This window comes from Trachurus trachurus, assembly GCF_905171665.1.
Source record: "Trachurus trachurus genome assembly, chromosome: 12".
NCBI lineage: Eukaryota > Metazoa > Chordata > Actinopteri > Carangiformes > Carangidae > Trachurus > Trachurus trachurus.
The window spans coordinates 2,346,563-2,367,627 of NC_139908.1; the positions used below are offsets into that span (position 1 = coordinate 2,346,563).

The 21,065-nt window shown below is 46.4% G+C and overlaps 1 protein-coding gene across 1 annotated transcript; it reads left to right on the top strand.

The window, feature by feature from the left end:
- Window positions 1-2,223: 2,223 nt before the first annotated feature.
- Window positions 2,224-13,591, top strand: LOC310995015 (uncharacterized protein; the record flags this gene model as incomplete). Its single annotated transcript, XM_083983945.1, has 4 exons — window positions 2,224-2,243; window positions 8,069-9,673; window positions 9,782-9,878; window positions 11,983-13,591. Exons 1-4 carry the CDS (start codon window positions 2,231-2,233, stop codon window positions 13,589-13,591), a joined length of 3,324 nt encoding a protein of 1,107 aa, XP_083840071.1. The 5' UTR covers window positions 2,224-2,230.
- Between the last annotated feature and the right edge of the window lie 7,474 nt (window positions 13,592-21,065).

A 21,065-nucleotide genomic window follows, 5' to 3' on the forward strand; every position in this document is an offset into this window, starting at 1 on the left:
TCAGGTCATTGTAAAACATTTATTTATTGATGTAAATGTGGTGTATAGATACAGATCCCAGAGGCAGCGCTGCTCTTATGTGAAACATGAAGCTCCACTTTTAATTCAAACAAACTAATGAGACTGCCACCGTGGGACCAGCCGGCGCTCGGTGGCAAAACTCTAAAAGCTAAAACAGCCACAGTCCAGGTGAACCTCTGCAGCGTCCGTCCCACAGCTCACCGCCACAGCAACGGCTACACCGGCAACAAAACTGAGGGCAGCCGCCGTCAGCAGACGAATCTCTGCTTGCCCTGATAGCGTTAGCTCGGCGGCTAGCGCTAGGCCCGTCGTCCTGTGCTGACGGTGGCGGCCCTCATTGTTGTTGTGGTGTAGCCTTCAAGGCTCCCGTTGCTGTGGGGGTGAGCCGTGGGTCCGATGCTGCAGTGGCTCGGGGTGAACGGGACGAACAGGGCTAGCCGCCGAGCTAACGCGTTAGCGCCGGGCTATTAGCCGCCGAGCTAACGGTTAGCGCCGGGCTATTAGCCGCCGAGCTAACGCTATCAGGGTAGCGGAGATTCGTGTGCTGACGGCAGCGCCCCCAGCATATTTCCCTCACTGCTCAGTGTGTATCCGAGACATTCAGATAAGAGCTGGACTCAGACTCCAGCTCAAACCCGTAGCTGCTCAGGTACGATGCGACAGTTAGCAGTAGCATCAGCACACTTGGCCGGCCGGTAGGCCATTTGATTTACAGTTGAAACTTTACGAAGCTCAGCAAGTGGGCGGGGCTTCTGTGCCTGCAGCAGACATCCAGAGCTGCGAGAACTGCCTCATTTAGTCATGATTTTAAAACCTAATTTCACCTACTAAACGAATTTTTCTAGCATCCAAAATTGGCAGGATGGTTAATAGGACATATATGTCTGGGATGTGATTAACTCAGAAAACGAATCCAGTGTCACTTTTCAGGGACTTTAAACAACCACAAATGACCCCACACCTGCTTCCAACTAGATTTGATTTCTATAGTGGCATCTCTTAATTTGATAAAGATCATAGCATACAAGAGAAAACGCTTGTAACTCCCGTTCAATCATGACAAAAGTTGGTCTTCAGTCACAGGCATTTATTTCTCTTCTCATAAACCGAGGCAAATGTTGAGAAAATGTCCATGTCGTAAGAACTGAATAAAATATGAACATACAATTCACACAGCGCAAGTTACAAAGCACAATATAAACAATAACAACATATAAAACATACCTCATTGGCCTTAAGGACACTTTATTCTTCTTCTTTCTTCTTAAACTGCTGGGGACACATCTGGTTACACAGAGCCCTCTCCTCTCCTCTCCTCTCCTCTCCTCCTTGGCCTTGGTGTCTCGCACTCTCTCTGTGTTTCCGCAGACCCACTGGAGCTCCATCTCTCTGCACCAGCCGCCGCCTGCATCGCCCCCCCTCCCACCCCTTCCCCTGCTGCTAGACCGGCCTCCCCTCCCTTCCCATGGACCAGTCTACCACCCAGTCCTCCCATTGAGCTGGCCAGCTCTCCCTGCCCCCTCCCACCTTAAAAGGGTTTTCTATGGAGTTTTTCCTCAGTCGATGTGAGGGTCTAAGGACAGAGGATGTTGCTACGATGCCATGTAAAGCCTTTTGAGACAAACTGTTTGTAAAAACGGGCTATACAAATAAAATTGCCTTGCCTTGCCTTGCCTTGCCATACTGGACTCGTTACTGACGCGGCTCATGGCATGGTCAAGTTAAGAGTGCGTCAAACAAAACAACCTGACACCGCTGATACCAGCACACATTAGTTCCGCTATAAACAATATACAATTCCTTTTTTAACATCATTACATCCATATGAATTAACAAAAATATAATCCCGTAAATTATTCGTATTTTCAACTACAAATGATTAATAATCAATTTAAATGAACTTAAATAGTATAACTGACTCTGATGACAGCTACAACGCTGGTCACACACAATGATTAAACAAGCATTTCTATTTCAACAGGAGAGGACAATGGCTGATAAAAAGGTGATTTTACACATTCTGGAAGATTTGAAAGAAGGAGAATTTGACAATTTCAAGTGGTACCTCCGGGAACGTACAGGCATCCGTACAAGTCACCTGGACAAAGCAAACAGGTGTGAGACGGTGGACATAATAGTGGGGCAGTACGACCGACAGTCTATGGAGGTGGTGAATAAAGCATTACAGGAGATCAACAGGAAGGATTTGATGACAACACAAGGTAAGATGCAGTCATGGTTATCCGTATTTATCATGTGTATTTCTTATTGAGGTCAAACAAAATATACCAAGAGACCTCAGAATGTGAATTTTGAACAACAAGAACTTGGATCTTTCCCTTTGTTAACACCTTTTGGCAGACTTATGGCTGGCACACACTACAGGATATTTGAAACCTTCACAGATTTGAAGACCACACACTTGATGATAACAAAAGGAATAGCGCTCCTATTTCGTTTTTAATGAAATAAATCGATCCCTGATCCCGCAGTGGTTTTTTTAAGCCGCCCGCTCCTGCCCACAGCAAAGTTCAAACTGCCCGCTCCCGTGAGATTTGCGTTGGGTCCTGTGGGACCCGGTGGGACCCACTCCTAGGCCTGTGACGATAATCAATAAATCAATTAATCGCACGATAAATGAAAATGAACTCGATCATTTTTCCGACCTCGATATATCGCCATGTGCATGCGCACGTATTTGTTTTCCTGGTCTCTCACCTCCAACCAGGCTGGATGACAAGAGGCTTCACTCTGTGCATCGGTCTCAGCACCTGGGCCGTTTGTTCCATAGCAGAATGAAAGGAGTGAACCCTCTTCTCAGTCATCCAGGATCTTTGTTTCCCAGAATGCATTTGGCAGCAACCAGCAGCGCTAGCTGTAAAGCTAAGCAGCTAAAATCTATTTTACCGTAATTCTCGCTGTTAACACGTCACTTTTTAAAGTTTTAATATTTTTTCATGCGAGAAAGTCACAGTTTAGATCCCAGTCTGTGGTCAGTTTATCCGCATAGCGCCTGTTAGGAGATTTCCTCCGACGTTTTTGGAGCTAATGTGGTAGCAGCGAGCAGGAGGAGCGGGGCTTCCCACAGTCTGCAGCCGTCTGCAGCAGCTCACGGGCCGGTCAAACGACTAAGAAAACTTATCAGCAGGTTTTTAGAGGTTTACCGCCGGCTGGTTTAATACTTTTTAGGAGATAAATGCTAGTCTCATTGATGAAATCTTACATCTGTGGAAGTCATATTAGTTTGTTTGAATGAAAAGTGGAGCTTCAGGTGTGTAACGTTAGCTATTGGACAGAAGAGCTGCACTGCACTGTTTATTATTTTTTGTTTATTACATTTTTTTAGGATAGTAGCTATAAGTTCTTGTCATTCCAATTACAATGGTTAAAAAAATACTCATGAGAAATAAAAGTTTCTCGCATTTAAAAGGGTCTACTTGCATTATTATGAAATATTATTATTATATTAGTGGTTAATTTGTTCTAAAAAAAAAGTGTCAATAATATCGTTTATTGTCAATAATTTGTGGGACAATATATCGTCCAGCAAAATTTATTATCGTCCCAGGCCTACCCACTCCCAATGCAGCCCTCTACTCGGAGCACACCACACACGAACCGATTCTTCAGCAGAGTTATCGGGTTCTTCACGCTCAATATTCCAAATCTTGCGTGGTCAAACGTGACTTCAGTACAAACAAACATGGCGGACAAACGGGTAGACGAAATGGTGGTGGTTTTCAGCCTAATTCTGTAGGAAAAAACACATAATAAAAGAAAACGACCATGGAACAAGTCATGGAGATGGGGGGAATGTGGGCTGTATGGATTACAACTTTCGTGTTCACCACTGTTTTGTTTGTGTACATCCGTCAGTCAGCTGCCGGTACTGCGAGTCACCATGGCAACACGGCAGTCAGCTGACTCAGCTCGCGTCTGGATTAGCTGTTGGTCCGGTACACATGACATTACACGTTGTGCTCGGCTCCCCTCGGAACACCCCACACACTACAGGATTTCTAGTCGCAAATATGAAATATGTTTATTATTTACGATCTCTCCTTCCGAGGCCGTCCGAGCGGTTTGGAACGGACAAAATCACTATTACAGAAACACCCCCCACACCACAGGAAAATCGGACACGATGTCGTTTGCAGACATCCGACAATCAGGCCTTTGCTGGCTTTGATCGTAAGGGGGAGATCGTGACAAAAATCGGCCCGATTATCCTGTAGTGAGTGCCCCCCATAAGGTGTGGTGTAGGGCTGTCAATCTTCCCCCCAAATCAGGTTCGAATTTGTAACCCATCTTATGTTAAATATTCTAATAATATTCACATTTTTTATGTGTTTTATTTTTAGCTCACCCCTCCTTGAACCGCCACCTTACCGTGGTGGAGGGGTTTGAGCACCCGAATGATCCTGGGAGCTATGTTGTCCGGGGCTTAATGCCCCTGGTAGGGTCTCCCAAGGCAAACAGGTCCTAGGTGACGGGTCAGACTAAGAGCGGTTCCAAAACCCCTCATGAGTGGATTTATACCGAAGAAGTTCACGTCGCCCGGATCGGCAACACCGGGGCCCCATCCTGGAGCCAGGCCTGGGGTTGGGGCTCGCAGGCGAGCGCCTGGTGGCCGGGTCTCTGCCCACGGGACCCGGCCGGGCCCAGCCCGAAGGAGCGACGTGGGCCCGCCTTCCAGTAGGCCCACCACCCGCAGGAAGGACCATGAGGGGCCGGTGCCGTGTGTTTTGGGTGGCAGCCGTGGGCGGGGGCCCCGGCGACCCAATCCCCGGACAACGACTCTGGCTTTAGGGACATGGAATGTCACCTCGCTGGGGGGGAAAGAGCCTGAGCTCGTGCGGGAGGTTGAGAGGTATCGGCTAGAGATAGTCGGGCTCACCTCCACGCACAGCCTGGGCTCTGGAACCCAACTCCTTGAGAGAGGTTGGACTCTCTTCCACTCTGGAGTTGCCCACGGTGAGAGGCGGTGAGCTGGTGTGGGCTTGCTCATAGCTCCCCAGCTCAGCCGCCATGTGTTGGAGTTCTCCCCACTGAACGAGAGGGTCGTTTCCCTGCGCCTTCGGGTCAGGGATAGGTCTCTCACTGTTGTCTCGGCCTACGGGCCGAACGGCAGTGCAGAGTACCGGCCTTCCTGGAGACCCTGGGAGGGGTGCTGGAAAGTGCCCCAACTGGGGACTCCATCGTTCTGCTGGGGGACTTCAACGCTCACGTGGGCAGCGACAGTGTTACCTGGAGAGGTGTGATTGGGAGGAACGGCCTCCCCGATCTGAACCCGAGCGGTGTTTTGTTATTGGACTTCTGTGCTAGCCACAGTTTGTCCATAACGAACACCATGTTCAGGCATAAGGGTGTCCATCAGTGCACGTGGCACCAGGACACCCTAGGCCGGAGGTCAATGATCGACTTTGTAGTCGTGTCATCTGATCTCCGGCCGTATGTCTTGGACACTCGGGTGAAGAGAGGGGCTGAGCTGTCAACTGATCACCACCTGGTGGTGAGTTGGATCCGCTGGCAGGGAAGGAAGCTGGTCAGACTTGGCAGACCCAAGCGTATCGTGAGGGTCTGCTGGGAACGTCTGGCAGAATCCCCTGTCAGGGGGGTCTTCAACTCCCACCTCCGGGAGAGCTTTGACCGGATTCCGAGGGAGGCCAGAGACATTGAGTCTGAATGGACCATGTTCTCCACTTCCATTGTTGACGCGGGCGTCCGGAGCTGTGGCCGTAAGGTCTCCGGTGCCTGTCGTGGCGGCAATCCCCGAACCCGGTGGTGGACACCAGAAGTAAGGGATGCCGTCAAGCTGAAGAAGGAGTCCTACCGAGCCTGGCTAGCTCGGGGGACTCCCGAGGCAGCTGACGGGTACCGGCAGGCCAAGCGGACGGCAGCTTGGGCGGTCATGGAAGCAAAAACTCAGGTCTGGGAAAAGTTCGGGGAGGCCATGGAGGAGGACTACCGGTCGGCCTCAAGGAAATTCTGGCAAACCATCCGACGCCTCAGGAGGGGGAAGCAGTGCTCCACCAACACTGTTTACAGTGGAGGGGGGGAGCTGTTGACCTCGACTGGGGATATCGTCGGGCGGTGGAAGGAATACTTTGAGGATCTCCTCAATCCCACTGACACGCCTTCCGTCGAGGAAGCAGAGGCTGAAGATTCAGAGGTTGATTCATTCATCACCCAAGCTGAAGTCACTGAGGTAGTCCAGAAGCTCCTCAGTGGCAAGGCACCGGGGGTGGATGAGATCCGCCCAGAGTACCTCAAGTCTCTGGATGTTGCGGGGCTGTCGTGGCTGTTCATTATTTTTATGGACAGAATTTCTAGGTGCAGCCAAGGGCCGGAGGGGGTACGGTTCGGGAGCCACTTGATTTCATCTCTGCTTTTTGCGGATAATGTGGTCTTGTTGGCTCCCTCGAGCCAGGACCTTCAGCACGCACTGGGGTGGTTTGCAGCCGAGTGTGAAGCAGCTGGGATGAGAATCAGCACCTCTAAGTCCGAGGCCATGGTTCTCGACCGGAAAAAGGTGGCTCGCACCCTCCAGGTCGGGGGAGAGTTCCTGCGTCAGGTGGAGGAGTTTAAGTATCTTGGGGTCTTGTTCACGAGTGAGGGGAGAATGGAGCGCGAGATCGACAGGCGGATCGGTGCAGCGGCCGCAGTAATGCGGTCATTGTATCGGTCCGTCGTGGTGAAGAAGGAGCTGAGCCGAAAGGCAAAGCTCTCGATTTACCGGTCGATCTACGTTCCCACCCTCACCTATGGTCATGAACTCTGGGTCATGACCGAAAGAACGGGATCTCGGATACAAGCGGCCGAAATGAGTTTCCTCCGCAGGGTGGCGGGGCGCTCCCTTAGAGATAGGGTGAGGAGCTCTGTCACCCGGGAGGAGCTCGGAGTAGAGCCGCTGCTCCTCCACATTGAGAGGAGCCAGCTGAGGTGGCTCGGGCACCTGTATAGGATGCCCCCTGGACGCCTCCCTCGGGAGGTGTTCTGGGCATGTCCCACCGGGAGGAGGCCCCGAGGAACGTCACTCGGCTGGCCTGGGAACGCCTTGGGGTCCCCCCGGAAGAGCTGGAGGAAGTGTCCGGGGAGAGGGAAGTCTGGGGATCCCTGCTCCGACTGCTGCCCCCGCGACCCGACTCCGGATAAGCGGATGAAAATGGATGGATGGATGGATTTTTAGCTCATTATATCCACCTATACTAGCTTATTATTATGTCCTGTGTCCACTAAAGGACATTCCAACCAAATCTGTTACATTTGCAACACACTTAAGTTTTACCAAGTTAGCCTATAAAAAGGGAAATCGAACTATAATAGCCCAAGTAGTGAGTCAGTGTTTCCCACAGGTTTGCAAGCAGACTGTGGCGGGTGGTTGGATCGTCCGTAGGGGTTCGCTTTTACCGCACACTGCTGTCATGCATGCACACTTCTATGTGTGTGTGTGTGTGTGTGTGAGAGTGTGAACAAATGCCAATAATGGAGAAAGAGGGCTATGAGGAGATCAATGAAAGGAACGATATTGCAAAAGCCGAAAAATGTATTCATAGCGGATGTATTTTGTTTGTGTCGGGCCGCCACGAATAAATGAATGTATGGGAAACACTGGTGGTGCAACTGATCACAGCTGAGCCGTGATCGGGACACAAGAGGTCCGCGGATCGATCGATTAAAAAAAAAAGTTTTGTGTGTAGTGTGGGGACACATAGGCGCACCGTGGCAGCCGAATAAACGGGTAATAAAAAAACTTTTCTCATATATTTGAAGCTGCAGCTCTACCTTGAGCACAACAACAACAAAATAGTTTGTTTTATCAACATGTGTACTACTCCGAATGTCGCAACTTACTACGTTAATTTGCCTCGTTACGGAAGGCACACGTTCGAATGTCAGTTTCCACCTTCGAATGTTCTCAATTTGACAATCATTCGAATTCTGTTCGAATAGCGAAATTCAATCTGACAGCCCTAGTGTGGTGATACCTCTATGTTTGGATCTCTTTGGTAGAAAAGCTTAACTCTCTGTTCTATGTATGTTCCAGTGTTATACCAGGATGTTATGCCACAACAAACCATCACATCGTACCAAGAAAAGCTCCAGTCGAACCTTCAGGGCAGGTTTAAATGTGTACAAGAAGGATGGACCACAAAGAAGGATGAGAAACCATTGGATGATATCTACACAGAGCCGTATGTCACAGCTGGAGGAGAAACACGTACCACTGGTGTGATCAGGCAAATTGAAATGGCATCTGACAACTCTGCAGGAATTGAAGTCAGCAACATCTTCACAGACCATTCTGGAATGAAAAAGAACATAAGAACTGTGCTGACCGTGGGGGAAGTAGAAACTGGTAAATCTTTTCTGATGCACAAATTTGTGTGGGATTGGGCAGAAAAAAGAACCAATCAAAACGTGCATCTTGTTTTCCCATTCACCCTCAGCGAGCTGAATTCACTGGGAGAAGTACAGTGTAGTTTGGCAGAACTTATTCGCAGGTATGTCCCTGGAACTTCATACATGGAACAGAAGGTTCTTAATGGCGTCTTCACAACATTACAGACATCAGGAAACTCAAACTTTGACAAAAGTGAATACAAACTCCTGTTTGTCTTGGACGGACTGGATGAGAGCCACCTTCAACTTGACTTCACTGCCAATGAAAAGTTGCCTCTTAATGGGACAGAGTCCACCTCAGTCAACGTGCTGCTGACCAACCTCATCAGGGGGAAACTGCTTCCTTCTGCTCGCCTCTGGATAACCACAAGACCTGCAGCAGCCAATCAGATCCCTCCTCAGTGTGTTGACATGGTGACAGAGGTCAGAGGGTTCACTGACCCACAGAAGGAGGAGTACTTCAGGAAGAGGTTCAGAGATGAGGAGCAGGCCAGAAAGATCATCTCCCACATCAAGACCTCACGAAGCCTCCACATAATGTGCCACATCCCAGTCTTCTGCTGGATCACTGCTACAGTTCTGGAGGAGCTGTTGAAGACCAGAGAGGGAGGAGAGCTGCCCAAGACCCTGACTGAGATGTACATCCACTTCCTGGTGGTTCAGACCAGACACATGAAACAAAAGTATGGCTCAAAGGATACCATTCAGCACATCAGGAAACTCCCAGAACTGGCTTTTAACCAAATGATAAAAGGCAGCCTGGTCTTCTGTGAAGATGACCTGGAGGAGGGCAACAGTAAAGATAAGTTTGTGTATTCAGAGTTGTTCTCACAGATTGTTAAAGAGGAGCATCAGATGAAGAAGGGCAAGAACAAGGTATTCAGATTTGTCCATCAGAGTGTGGTGGAGTTTCTTGCTGCTCTGTTTGTGGTCTGGTCGACCATGGAAAAACATTCTGTCCAAAGTTCAGTGATGGTCGACAGTCAACCATGTCTAGAGGAGAGCCACAGGATCACTATTGACGAGGCCCTACAGAGTCCAAATGGACACCAGGACCTGTTCCTTCGCTTCCTTCTGGGTCTTTCACTAAAGACCAGTCAGACTCTATTACAAGGCCTGATGTCACAGACAGGAAGTGCCTCACAATTCAGTCAACCAATAGCAGAGTATGTGAGAAAGAAGATGACGGAAAATTCATCTCCAGAGAGAAGCATCAACCTGTTCCACTGTCTGACCGAGTTGAAGGATAGTTCTGCAGTGGAGGAGATCCAACAGTTCCTGACATCAGGACGTCTCTCCACAGATGAACTGTCTCCTGCTCAGTGGTCGGCTCTGGTCTTCATCTTACTGTCATCAGGAGAACATCTGGACATGTTTGAACTGAAGAAATACTCAACTTCAAAGGAGGTTCTTCTGAGGCTGCTGCCAGTGGCCAAAGCCTCCAACAAAACTCTGTAAGTGAACTATGACTATTGTGATTAGTTTACCAGAAATAACGAGAAGGGTCTGGCTGCGGCCTGGGCGTTCCTGGTAGTGTTTCATGTGACGTACTTCCGGTTTAAGAAGTATGATAATGTCAAGATTTTTCATATCATAAAAAACACCATGAAGTGTATAAATAAAAATTATGTGCTTACAAGTAAAATAAAAATGAAACAAAAAAGGTGAATTTAATTTCAATCTAGGCCTATTTGAATGTGCGGCCCCCAAGGTGTCTGTTAAGAAAAATTCTGGCCCTTCGACAAATGTATTTGAGTACCCCTGGTATAGTCGGTTCAGTTTGTATTTGTTTATATAGTAGTCGAAGCATTTTTTATCATTTAATCATTGGGTTAGGGTTAGGGTTAGGGTTAGTTTAGAAGGACTTTTTTCAGCCTCTCTTTGCTCCTCATGTCAAGTTAGTTCTCTGTGACTTTTCCCTCATTATCAGCTGATGCTCGGGCACATGACGTCTGACTACCCATTTCTCCGACCATACATTTCTTTATTTTTGTGTCCTCGTTATACTTGCTGTAAACTACGCGTACGCGAGCGCATCATGGCTGCCACGCGTAATCTGCGTCCGTTTGATGCGTCGGCTGCGACCGAACGCACATATCAACGCGAGGTGACGCGACGCAGGATACGCGTGGCAGCTCGCAAGTATATCTCGGCCCTTAACCTTACCCTAAACCTAACCTAACCTTAACACTCTGAAAAACATTCAAGAAAAAATTACTAGCTAACGAAATAACTAGCTAGCAGATGTTGCAATGTTAACCCAGATATTAACCTGGATGTTGACAAGTGTGGGTAGGCAGAAAAAGGGGGCGTTCCTAGCTGCGAGAACGGGAACCCCCTAACGACAGGAGCGCCCATTTGTGTCCGCAGCCGGATGATATTGGAAAAAACAGAAAACCTCACATTTTCTGGACCACTCGACTGCGTATGCTCATAACATTCTTCTTCTGTGGTATTATACAGTTTGCTAATGGCCATCTATGGGCCGGGCATGGCATTGCAGGCTTCAGAGGCGATCGTTTTCAGTTTTGCCTATTTCTGTGGTGTGGACAGAATTTTTTTTAAAATGAGGACGAAAATATCCACTTATAAAAATATCCATATACGTGTAGTAATAATAATAAATAATAATGGATTACATTTATATAGCGCTTTTCTATCATTACCCGATACCCAAACCGCGTACAGTAACCATTATTCATTCATACCACATTCACAACAGTGGTGGTAAGCTGTGAGGAAGCTCAGCAAAACAGTGGAGAAGTGACCAGACTTGAAATGCAAAAAGTTGTGTTTTCATCAAATTATGTTTCAAATTAATTATTTCACTCTTAAGCCGTATAATAGGATAATGTATAGTTGGTCGGTTGTTATGGAGAAATAAACCATTTTCACATCTGGTGAAAGTATCTCGGGTCACAGAAGTCCGGAGGGGTAATCCCTTTGTTCCCCGCTTTGTATGTGACCGGGGAACATAGGACCCTTTTTCTGAAAAAGGGTCCTATGTTCCCTATGTATTGCAACCAGGGAACATGCCGTAGATGACCAAATAGTCGCCCGCGTGCAAATACGCGCCTGTGCTCTAAAAGCTGCCGGAGGTCCGACCTCATTCAGCATATTAAACGCCTGTTCAATTAAACGCCCGGGCGATTAAGTGTTTCCTATAGTCTCGCACAGAAATATTTTTTGTGTTTTTATAACAGCGTTTCACCGGCTGTTACCTCTGTCAGTCAGCCCCCCTTCCACTGTCTCAATTCAATTCAATTCAATTCAATTCAATTCAATGACAGGATAGTTCTGAGAGAGACAGGAAATGGGAGGCATGACAGGATAGGGCCGCTCGGCCAGGATTCGAACCGGGTGAGGATTATAGGCTCAACACATGGGGCGGGTGCTCTACCAACTGAGCTAAACACCGCCCCAGATGTTGATTTAATTTTAACAAGGCACAGCTCCAAATGTTTTTGTTTTTTTTCCCCCTGCGACCAATCGACCAATGAAAATTTGGTCGACTATTTGGGGGCAGCCCTAGTCTCACACTCTTTGTTTTTTCCACAGGATCAATAACTACGACATCGTCTACAAGACTACTCTGATCCGTTCAGGATCTCCTACTCTGTACCAGCTGAGACCAAAGGAAGAGAAGATAGGAACTCTGACCAGAAAGACTGTTGGTAAGAAGAACCTGGACAAAGTGAACAAAACCATCTTATTGGTTGGTGAAATAGGAACAGGAAAATCTACTCTGATCAACGCTCTGGTCAACTACGCCATGGGAGTGAAGTTTGAAGACGACATCTGGTTTAAGATTGTAGAGGAAGAGGAGATAAGTCAGGGTGAGAGTCAGACATCAGATGTGGTCGTGTACGAGATCTTTGGTTTTGAAGGTCAAACTCTGCCCTTCTCTCTGACCATCATTGATACTCCTGGATTTGGAGACACCAGAGACATAGAGTGTGACCTCAAGGTCAGAGACGGATTATATGAGTTGTTCCACTCAGAAGCAGGAATTCGTGAACTCAGTGCAGTGGGTCTGGTGATGAAGGCGTCAGATAATCGACTGAGTGACCGACAGAGGTACATCTTCAATTCAGTGATGTCTCTGTTTGGAAACGACATGGAGAAGAACATCGTTGCTCTGATCACACACTCGGATGGAAAGAAACCAAAAAATGTCCTTGAAGCTCTCGATGCTGCAACAATTAAATGTGCCAGAGATGAGAATAAACAACCTGTTTACTTCCTGTTTGCTAACAGGCAACATGAAGACCGGACAGAGGACAGAGAAGATCTGGAACATGCTGATAAAATAACAATGAAGGGACTGAGTCAGTTTATAGATTCCCTGCAAAAAACTGCACCTCAGAAACTGAAGATAACTGTGGAAGTGTTGAATGAACAGGTGGAGCTGAAAGCCTGTATCCACAACCTGCAGGAGAGAGTTAAGTTTATTGAAAAGAAGCAGACAGAGATCAGACAGATAAAAGAAGCTCTGAAGAAACATGAAGATAAGATGAAGAAGAATGAGAACTTCACTGTGAAAGTTGATGAGCCCTACAAAGAGAAAGAGAAGGTCAATGGAGGGTATTTGTTTCTTTTCTATAAAGGGGCTACTACTTGTAACATCTGTAAAGAGAACTGTCACTACCCAGGATGCACAGTGGCCTGGTGTCCTCGAGACTGTGAGGTGATGAAAAGAGGACGCTGTATTGTTTGTACCAAGAAGTGTCTTGTATCAGATCATGTGAAAGAACAGTGGATCTATGTCAGCAAGACAAGAAAAACTGATAAGACCCTACAAGACATTAAGGACAAGTATGAACAGAACAAAGCCGAAAATAAGAGGAAGTTGAGTCTCTTGGAGAATCTAGAGGAGGAAATGAAAGAACTGACAGCAGTGAAGACTCGGTTTCTTGAAAAGGCCTACCAACATGTTGTCAGACTGGATCAGATCGCCCTGAATGTAGATGCTCTGTCCACTCATGTCCACATGGACTTCTTGATTGAGAGGATGAAGGAGAATGGAGACACAAAGAAGATCCAGAAACTGAAGGAGATGAAGAGTCGAGTGGATGAAAGAAGCCGCAGGGGGATACAGTACGCTATTGATAGAATCTTGACACAGTTCATCACAACACATTTACAGCTCTCAGCTCAACTTGCCTAGCCTCAAAAGATGAGGGGAGGGATGAGGTGCAGACTCCTTAGTCACCATGTTGAGGATATCAAATGATATTAAAGAAACTTGGGGCAGGATTTGTAAAAAAAATCCACATGCAATATACATACAGTATTTAATGCTAATGGGTGATGAAGTGTTCAAAACCAAAACTGAATAGGCTGCATAATGTACTGCAATCTCTGGTCCGAATTTCCCGTGCAGTCCTGTGCACGTGACATCAGATGATGCTGAATGATCGTCTTCAACGGCTTTGACTTGGATATGGGAAGAAGACAAGCATGGTGAACCTAAAATAGCGTTTGGGTAACTGTCATTTTGCTGAATGAATGGGATATACTAAAGTTACATCAAAATAAACATTGTTAGTTTACTTACGTCATTACTTGACATGATGCTGTTCGCAGTTATGATGCTGTTATTATTTTTAATTATGGATTTGATGTTGTTACCATAAGCATTCTTTTTTTAAATTATATTACATGTTATTGGTTTTATTTTGTGTTTAAGTTGTAAGGTATTGTTTATTATTCAATTTTGTCTATAATATTTTATTATCACTTTTAGTGTTTTGATTTACAGATGTTTGAAGATGTAGTGGTTAAAAGGTTTTGATTCCAGAGACAGGGAGAGTGTAACTTTGCCCTTGAGTGCGTTGCCTTGACGTTGAACCTGACCTGTAAGACTATTTTCCTGGCTGATGGGCATGCTTTTAGGAAGAGCCTGTGTGAAGGCCAGGAAGTGAGAGGTTTTGAATGGCTAGGACTGAACCTCACTACCCTGAGGAGCACTGGAGGTGCTGCGGTGCTGGGCAGGATGAACATGAGTGCACCTGGTTGGAAATAACTGGTGCTGTGGTTTGAAGATCCCTGCCCACGGCATTGGAGGCAGTTTCAGGGAAATTTGGGGAGGGATTGTCAGTGGTAGGGGGCTGGGTAGGGGGTCTGTTCACCTGATTCTGGCCCTATCTGCTGATGATCCGCGGCCTTCTCATGACAGGAGGAATTGGGTGTGTCATAATCAAGGGAGGAGTTAAGGCGGCTATGAAGGTGTGTTGCAGGAAGGGTTTTAGGAAGGGAGATGGAAGGAGGGGCAAAGGGCTAACCCTTTCACATCGGGTGATCTGACAGGTGCAGGGGAACAGAGACACTGTCATTCTTTTTGTTTTGTAGAAGATAGGATTGCAAGCTGCATCAGCTGAAGGATGGCAGCATCAGCATACAATCAGGGGTAAGCACTTCTGAAGAGATTAACTCAACTACCACCCAACAGGATCCCGGTTTAGTGGATCAGTATGCAGCAGGGGTACTGACTAAAGTAGACTTTTGGATATTGGAGTCGATCTGTTTTTTTTTTTTACTGCTGCACCGGGAGATGGTACCTGAGGCAGGCCTTAAGGGCTTTAGCCTTGGTGGTGGGGTGTGTGAAAACAGTGATAGAGAATGTATACAGGGGAAAGATGTCCTGTCCTTGTCGTGGTTCATGGAGAGCAGTCATCGATACCACTCCGGCCGGGATAGCCAAAGGGGTGGCCGTGATCCTGTGGATGATTCTTGATATCACAGCAGTGTTGATTTCCTGCAGGTGTGGAGTGCGGTCACTGAGGCCTTGTCAGTTTTGGCCTTGCTAATGTATGGCAAGGCAAGGCAATTTCATTTGTATAGCCCATTTTTACAAACAGTTTGTCTCAAAGGGCTTTACATGGCATCATAACAACATCCTCTGCCCTTAGACCCTCACATCGACTGAGGAAAAACTCCCCTTTAAACAGGGAAAAATTGGAGAAACCTCAGGGTGAGCAACAGAGTATCTTTTCAGCCTGACCGTGAGCCTGCAGAGAAGGGGGAGAAAGCACTGGCTGTATACATTTGGTGTTGATACCCTGTGGGGTTTGGGCTGGCGGCTGACAGGAAGCCTGCATAAGGCTGGGTCAGAAGCCTCAGTCACCACAGCTGCCGGGTGTATGATGTATGCTGTCATGTTCCCAAGTAAGGATTCCCAGAAAGAGGCAGGGAATCTTACACCGATTATTGGTGCACTCCCTGTTACCAGAGGGCGTCCCCTGGGGTAGCACCAGCGTGCCTCTGGTGTCGCAGTCCAAGTTATCTGCCCCTGTTAAAGTTTGAGGACTGGGCAGAAGCAATGGTTGACGCTACAATGAGGAGTGTCAGACCTGGGGGCTTGAAGGTGGGGGAAAATTCTGACACGCTCAAGAGCGTCGGGCTTCGGGAGAGTAGACTCGTAGGGTACTCTGATTGGCTGTGTGCTAGCTATGGCGATTCTGAGCGGTGCCCTATAGCGAAACATCGCGGTGTGCGGGAGGGACGGAAGTGACCATAGTAAACAAACGGTGCGGGTTCTCGTACTTTTTCCCTCCTGCATTGTCTTCCTTTGGGCAAACGAGCCTGAGAGCAGGCAACGCGACCATCAGCTCAGCTGGAGTGATCATTTTGCTGCCAAGCTTTGTTTTCCAAAGCGTCCAAAACGACTTCTCAAAACTGATAACAAGCTAATGTTGTGTGCACTTTGTTTTAATTTCCATGGTTTCTTCTGTGGTTTCTCTGTTGTCATTCCTGTTTTAATGTTTCTGATTACTGGCACGAGACTTGTGCCGCCCATTGTTAGGGATCTAATGCAAGCATAGAGCGTACAAGCTGCTGTGTAGTAGGCAGTGATCGTGGCGGTGTGTTTCACTGCTTCCTTTCTCCCGACTGTCTGACGAGAGGTGACAGAATCGTCGGACAAGAGCTTGTCGGCGCCGGGGCGGTGGGTGGGGGCCTTAAGAAGACGTTGCAGGGAAGGCAGGAGTTGGCCTTGGCTCACTAGGAGTCCAACCTTCATCCAGGATCTAAGGGGGGGGGGGGCAGTCCTGAAACTCAAGGAGGGGGTGTGGAGGAAGGTTGAGGTTCTCATGCTCATACTTAAGAGGAAATGTGATTTTTTTTCTATCTTATGATATTAGAACCAAAAGTGTGGTTTGCTTAATGCTAAAGACAAGAAAAGACAGTCATGTGTGATTTACAATTGTAACTAATGGAAAGATAGGATGGGAATAATTTTTAATTTTTTGCTATGTTGAGACTTGTGTTGAAACCTGTTAACTGATGAAATAATGGCTGTAAACCATTAATGGAAGTAACGAGGGTAGTAGGGCAAAGGCTGAGACGTATGAGTAAATTGTGAAGAGGCAGGTCAAGGTGAGGAGGCGGGAAAGTCATAAGGTGGCAGAGATTTGAGATGGGGAAGTACACCTTGACCAGATAAGGCAAGTATCTGTGCAGAATGATGGATAAATTGACCTGTGACACAGGGGAAGGGTGTTGGCTGATACAAACAGATAAAAAGGCTGTCCATCTAGAAGCCGAGGAGTGCGCGAGAATAAAGCTGGTCAGACCCCACTCCTGTGAGGACCCCGAGAACTGGTAGAACAGTGGTAGAACTTAGCCATTTGACTTCAGAAAAAAAGGACTTGCACTCATTCCTCTCTGAGGAGTGCTCAGCCTGAACCATCACCCCAGCAGAAGGGGTTCAGGAGATTCGTGACTCCAGCCGAAGCCTGTATCCTTGTATCCTCCAAAAATGGTAAATCTGCTAATTATTCATCGGAGGCAGGTTTGACTGATAGGGAGAAATTGATTTGATAATTTTGTTTGTATGCTCTGATGCTGCTTTGTCACTGCTAAATTCCTGCAATAAAAATTCAACCTGAAATACAAGAAAAATTTTATCCTCATCTTTGAGTCTGAGGGTTTAATTCAATTATCACTGTGGTGCTGTCCATAGTAAAAAGCTAAGCCTTAGCGTGCACAACATCTTTAAAACTCTTAAGGGCTGATCTAGTTTTGTGTCCACTTGAGAATAGTTAAACAGGTCCCTGTTTAACAGTTTTTTTTTTTTTTTTTTTAACCTTTATTTTACCAGGCAAATTGCTTGAGATAAAAAAAAAATCTCTTTTACGAGCATGGCCTGGCCAAGAAAGCAGCAACAAGATAATATACACACAAAGAAGTGAGGACGAATATGAGAGAGAGAGAGAAAAGAGAGAGAGAGAGAGAGAGAGAGAGAGAGAGAGAGAGAGAGAGAGAGAGAGAGAGAGAGAGAGAGAGAGAGAGAGAAAGAGAAAGAAAAGATGAATGACGTCCAGAGTTCTACAGTCCGGCAGGGATATGGGGGGAAGAGAAGGAGGACGGGAGGGCTGTGTGGTACAAGGGGAGGCTGTACCAGGGGATCCTGAAGGAAGAGAGATTATGTTAAATCAGCCTGGGCAGAACAGAACAATGCACAACAATACACACTAAAAGAACGCTAATCCAGTGATGCTAAAATACTAAACAGTAAAACATTTACACACTCCATGATTTGCCATTAAAAAACAGTTAAGTCTGGTTTTAAAATCGGAAAGGCTGATGAATGTCTGTAGTTTTAGTGTTTTTTGGAGATTGTTCCAGCCAGAGGGAGCAGAGTACATGAATGCCCTTGTAACAGCCAGAGTATAACAGTACATTACCAGTTAACGCCACACGGTGGCGCCTCCTTTTGTTTGGTCACTTGATATCACCTTTCTTCCCTAGTTGACTTCCTTGACTCACTCTAGTAATGTGGACGATGGTGAAGGCTACAGGTCACGAACTACTTCTTCCTCCGTTTATTGTTTTGCTAATAGTTTATGCCGTGAGACCTGGCTTGTATGGTCTGTATCTGTGAATAAATATGCAGTGCGGAAATCCCTCCACTTTGTCTCCGGCCTTTCAACTTTCTTTCGTGCTGGAGCTGAGCTATTAGCATCCGTGGCTAAGCTTCTCGCCACCCCACGTTACACCCTCTTCCCAAACTCAGTACGAGTTCTGGGGACAGAGGCAGATAGAAAGTCCAGAGAGCGCAGTCTGTATGATGAGTTTGATGTGAGAGTGAGGTAGGTGCAGAGGTATGAGGGAAGTAGTCCAATAATTGCTTTATAGATGAAGATGTACCAGTGCAGAAGCCTACGTGCAGACAAAGACAGCCAGCCTACTTTAGCATACAGAGTACAATGATGAGTGAGTGACTTACAGCCGGTAATGTATCTTAAAGCACAATGATAAATGGCATCCAGCATATGCAAAGAAGTAGAGCAGGCATTCATGTACAGTACGTCACCATAATCCAACAAAGGAATAAAAGTAGCTGCAACAAGCCTTTTTTTTTAGAAACAAAAGAAAAACAAGATTTATTTCTGAAATAAAAGCCCAGTCTCACTTTTAGCTTCTTTACCAGGTTTTCAATATGAGGTTTAAAAGACAGATTGTCATCAAGGATGATGCCTAGGTATTTAAAAGTAGAAACAGTCTCAATAAGTGTACCTTGAGAAGTGTATAAAGTAGGACGATAATTAGTTTTGTCTCTAGATTTAGTAAAAAGCATCATTTTAGTTTTATCTGCATTAAGCACCAATTTCAAGAACCGGAGTTGGGCTTCTATTTCCTTAAAAGCAGCTTGCAAGTGATCTACAGCCATCAACACAGTGCTTCCAAAACAATAAATCACAGTATCATCGGCATAAAAATGGAAATTTGCATTGTCAACATTTTTCCCCAAATCATTTATATAGATTGTAAAAAGCAGGGGACCGAGCAGGTTGTTTTCCCAAACCTTTACATTTAACCTTGCCAGTAACAAGTGCCAAGATAAGTAAACTCTGCGACTTGGTTGGAAATTTTAAGACAATACACCTTTATGAACCAATGCCAAGCTAAATGTCTGAGCAAATGTCCGGGCAATTGGCTGCTCCTCCTGCTCCCTCTACCTGACTGGTGGAGAATCGTCAGTTGTGGTGGATTTTGGCAAATACGATTACAGGCTGTATAAGTGGAGCCACATGAGTTGGATTTTGTCCTAAATGACTCATTTAATGTCTGACTATCAGAATATAGTGACAGTTCCAGCAAATATGACTGAATAATTGTTACCAACTGAAGCTTTAACAGGCGTGTCAGGTGACTATTCCTGGGTGGGTGGGCTGCTCTACCAGGGGAAGTGGGGCGGACGGCTGGATGAAAGCAGTTTCCTCATCACCTTCTTAAACATTCTCTAAAATCTGTTGGAACTTGAGAACGGACCCTTTAAATGGAGAGCTGGTCCAGTAAAAAGGGTTAGTAGAAAGCAGCTAAACACCGGGGATCTAACAAAGTGAAGTGAATAAAGTATTCCTGTCCTGCTTTAACGGTGCCATTTTCATTGAAGAATTATTTACTCCCTTATAGTCTGCAACAACCAAGGTACTGGCACGCTAGCTATCCAGAAACCAATGTTAGAAACTGGTGGCAGCGGTTCTTTCTGTCTTTCTTCCCCTGTGAATAGCCGATGCAGTCAACGAGCTAACGCCACATGGAATCTACCAGACTCCAGGCCGCCGCCCAGCGGTTAGCGGATGCCGCTGAGGACGTCATTGAGGACAATGAATCTCACTCCGATAATGATGGTGCAAGCGGCGGCGCAACCCAGAGAGACACAACAAAGACGTTTGTTCACTACAGAGTGGGGTTGCCGCCATACATCGAGTCGGCAACCAAGGAAACGTCACTTCCGGTAAGAGCCGTGGGGGAAACAGTTTCCCCATAGACATACAAATGTGAAATTGCGGCATTTTAAACCTTTGTCTAACGCTTGTCCGCTGTCATGTCTTAGTTTGAATCACTTGTATCTGCTGACAAAGAGCTATAGATTCAAAAACTTGTACGATCAGGGTCAATTGTTGTCCGTACATTTTAAAATACTGGGTCTTTCATACAGTATATGTCTATGGGGGAATGGCTCATTTTCCCCACGGCTCTTACTGGAAGTGACGTTTTCCCTTGCTTGCCGACTCAATCTATACTTTCACAGCGAAGGTAAGAACAAAGAAAGTTTTTCTGTATGGAAAAGCAGACTGGAACCAGCGTGTGCAGAGGGACAATAGTTAGATATTGCTACGATACTTCCCACTCGTCTAAGCGGGGATGCACTGGCATCAGTGGCGGCTGGTGATTGAAAAAATTGGGGAGGACAGGAGGAACACCAGTCCACAGCATCATGTTATTTTATACTAGTTGACTACTTATCCCTACTTTATTTATTTTTAAGTATTTTTTTTTTGGCATTTTTGCCTTTATGGACAGTATAGTTGAGAGAGATGCAGGACTCGAGCCGGGGCCGACTGCAGCGAGGACTGTACATCTGCACATGGGGCACCTGCTCTAACCACTACGCTACACGACGCCCCTTATCCCTACTTTCTTATATTCAATGAAAATTAAGCAGCTAAACAATGTCTTACAAGATTTCTTACAAACAAAATAATTGTATTCAGTCCTGCTGTTTTCAGATTAACACAGGCCTAATGAAATCAAAGAGCATTTATCATGGATGTGGGATGTAAAAAAAAAAAAAAAAGCAGGCCAGTGTTCACCTGTAAACGTCACAGTGGGAATTTTACACGACACCCTCT